Source organism: Centrocercus urophasianus, unplaced genomic scaffold (genome assembly GCF_019232065.1).
Source record: "Centrocercus urophasianus isolate 14NV4802_14NV808 unplaced genomic scaffold, USGS_Curo_1.0 seq_16, whole genome shotgun sequence".
Lineage (NCBI taxonomy): Eukaryota > Metazoa > Chordata > Aves > Galliformes > Phasianidae > Centrocercus > Centrocercus urophasianus.
Window position 1 is genome coordinate 18,851,547 of NW_024884711.1, and position 2,383 is coordinate 18,853,929.

At 54.1% G+C, this 2,383-nt stretch overlaps 1 protein-coding gene across 1 annotated transcript; it reads left to right on the forward strand.

The window, feature by feature from the left end:
* Positions 1-234: 234 nt before the first annotated feature.
* On the forward strand, positions 235-783 carry FERD3L (Fer3 like bHLH transcription factor). Its single transcript, XM_042817507.1, has one exon. The coding sequence runs from the start codon at positions 235-237 to the stop codon at positions 781-783; it is 549 nt and encodes a 182-aa protein (XP_042673441.1).
* The last annotated feature ends 1,600 nt before the right edge of the window (positions 784-2,383 follow it).

Genomic DNA, 2,383 nt, shown 5'->3' on the forward strand with positions numbered 1-2,383 from the left:
CCAAGAAGGAACTGTCCTTGATTGCTGTGACAGGATTGCCTCGCCGGGGACTCCTCTCTCGTGAGCGTCCACGCGTCTCCGAGGGGGCTGCCTGTCTCCTCTCATCAGCATCACGGAGGAAAATTTCACAGCCGCTCTTTCTAGTCCTGCTAATCCTGTTATCCGAAGGGTTATAAATATTAACGCCTCAGAGGCTTGGGATGGGGGACCCGATTAAGCCCTCTCCAAAGTAAGATGTCAGCCGGCCTCTTCCCGGCCCACCGGCGCCCGGAGCTGCTCCGCGGCGCAGCCCAGCCGCTCCCCTGCCCGGAGCGGCTGCTGGGCGCCTCGGTACTGGGCTTCGTGGCCGACATCTCACTGGGAGCCCCCCAGAGCTCATCCCTGGCCAGGTCAAGCCTGGGGCTAACTCCCGAGCCTCCCTTCGGGAACAGAGCCCTGTCGCTGCGGGAGGGGATGGCCCGGGGACTGCCTTTGACTGCCTTTGGAGACGGGGATCTTGAAGACGAGGAAGAGGAGGAAGAGGAGAGGGTACGGAGCTCTTCCCTACTGGACAGACCCAGGAGAAAGCGGGTTATCACCTACGCCCAGCGCCAGGCAGCCAACATCCGAGAGAGGAAAAGGATGTTTAACCTCAACGAGGCGTTCGACCAGCTGAGGAAGAAGGTGCCCACCTTCGCCTACGAGAAGCGGCTCTCCAGGATAGAGACCTTGCGCCTGGCCATAGTGTACATTTCCTTCATGACCGAGCTCCTGAACGGCTGCAACAGGCAGGAGGCGAGCTAGGGGCAGCGAGGCCCGGTGGAACGGGGCTGGGGCCGGACACCGCCTTTAAACACAGGCTCCTCGCCCCGCAGCCGGGACCGTACATGTGTGTGAGTCAAAGAGAGGGGGGTGCGAAGGGAAAGGGGAGATAGAGAGGTTCGATGTGTGTAGATTTGTTAATATATATCGCTTTTGTAAAGGAAGTGGGGAAAAAAAGAGAAAAAGAAATTCTGGGGTATTTTGGTTGTTGTTTCTTTGACTGCTTGCTTTAGTGTTTTGCAATTTGTTGCCTTCCAGAACAGATCGGATAGGGCAGCAGAGGTGCCCTAGGCTTTCCAGGGGATTCTGTTGCCAGCCCAGCTGCCCGCCAGGGGCTAGGAAAAAAATATGTATATATTGTAATATTTTCTTTTTTAATAAAAAGAATGCTCTCTTTTTCTCTGAAATCCACCTTGACAACTCCAAGCTGTGTCACAGGGAGAGTTAAATGGAACCTCTAAACGGAGCCACCTTTTTCTCCCAGGACCAGTTCTGCCCTTGCCCGTGTGCTGCCAACGCCGCCTCTAGCACTGACTGGCCGGGACTGCACCGGCTGCGGTGTAATGCAGACGAGGCGCGATGGAGACCGGGACCGGGACAGCCCTGCAGCTGCGGCGCCGTAGGGTTCCTGTTTCCACCCGCAAGAAAGAGAAAACCCTCAGGCTTGTGGGCTTTGATTTTGAGGGTGCTACTAAGAGCCTTTCCCTCTTGCTGTTTGTTAGGTGTATTTTTGGTTGGTTGGTTGTTTTATTCTCGTTTCATTGCTGCGAGGAGAAAAAATGGGGGGGGGGGGGGGGGGAGGGGGGATGTTGATAAGAAGGAGCAGGCAGAGGAGGAAAGCCCAGGCCGGCTGAGAGCCGTGCATGGGGAAGCAAGAGTCCACGGCAGGGGAGGGAGGGGGGGCGGCTCTGCTCTCCTTCCTCTGGCCTGGAGTGGGAGTCGGTCTTTTAGCATTATTTCACCAAATCCTGGGCGCCGCCGGCTCCTGCCGTTGCCCCTTCTCCCTTCTCCCGCAGCAGGCGTGGCTCACCCTATTCCTCCCCTCTCCTGCAGCCGTTCGCCCGCAACCAGCAGTCCGCAGCTTGGGGCAGCGCGCAGCGGGAGCACAGCAGCTGGCCCAGGTAGGGCAGTGGGCTGTTGCCTTCCAAGACAGCTTTTTCTTCCAGTGCATGAAATTGTCGTGGTATCAGAGACACCGAGATTTACTCCGGATTCTGAAGAAGAATCTACCTCCCACCCTCATAGCTCTTTGATTTCTTTTCTCATGCTTTTGTGAGTTCTTCTGATGATTCGCCTTTTTCTTTTTCCGTTCACTTTAGTATTACCATGACAATATCCTGTTTTGATAATGAAGTATTCTTTCTCTTCTAACTCGTTTCTCCGGATCTTCTTCCACTTGTTTTTGTTGACCTCCCTGACTCCTTATGCTGCATCTGTTTTCTGGTTGTAGGGATGTTTTTTTTTCCAAGAAGCAGTTCGATGGTTAATGCAGATGAAGCGTCTATAGAAGCAGAGGTGTTTCACCTCATCAAGCTTTTTTCTTTTTCTTTTTCTTTTTCTTTTTCTTTTTCTTTTTCTTTTT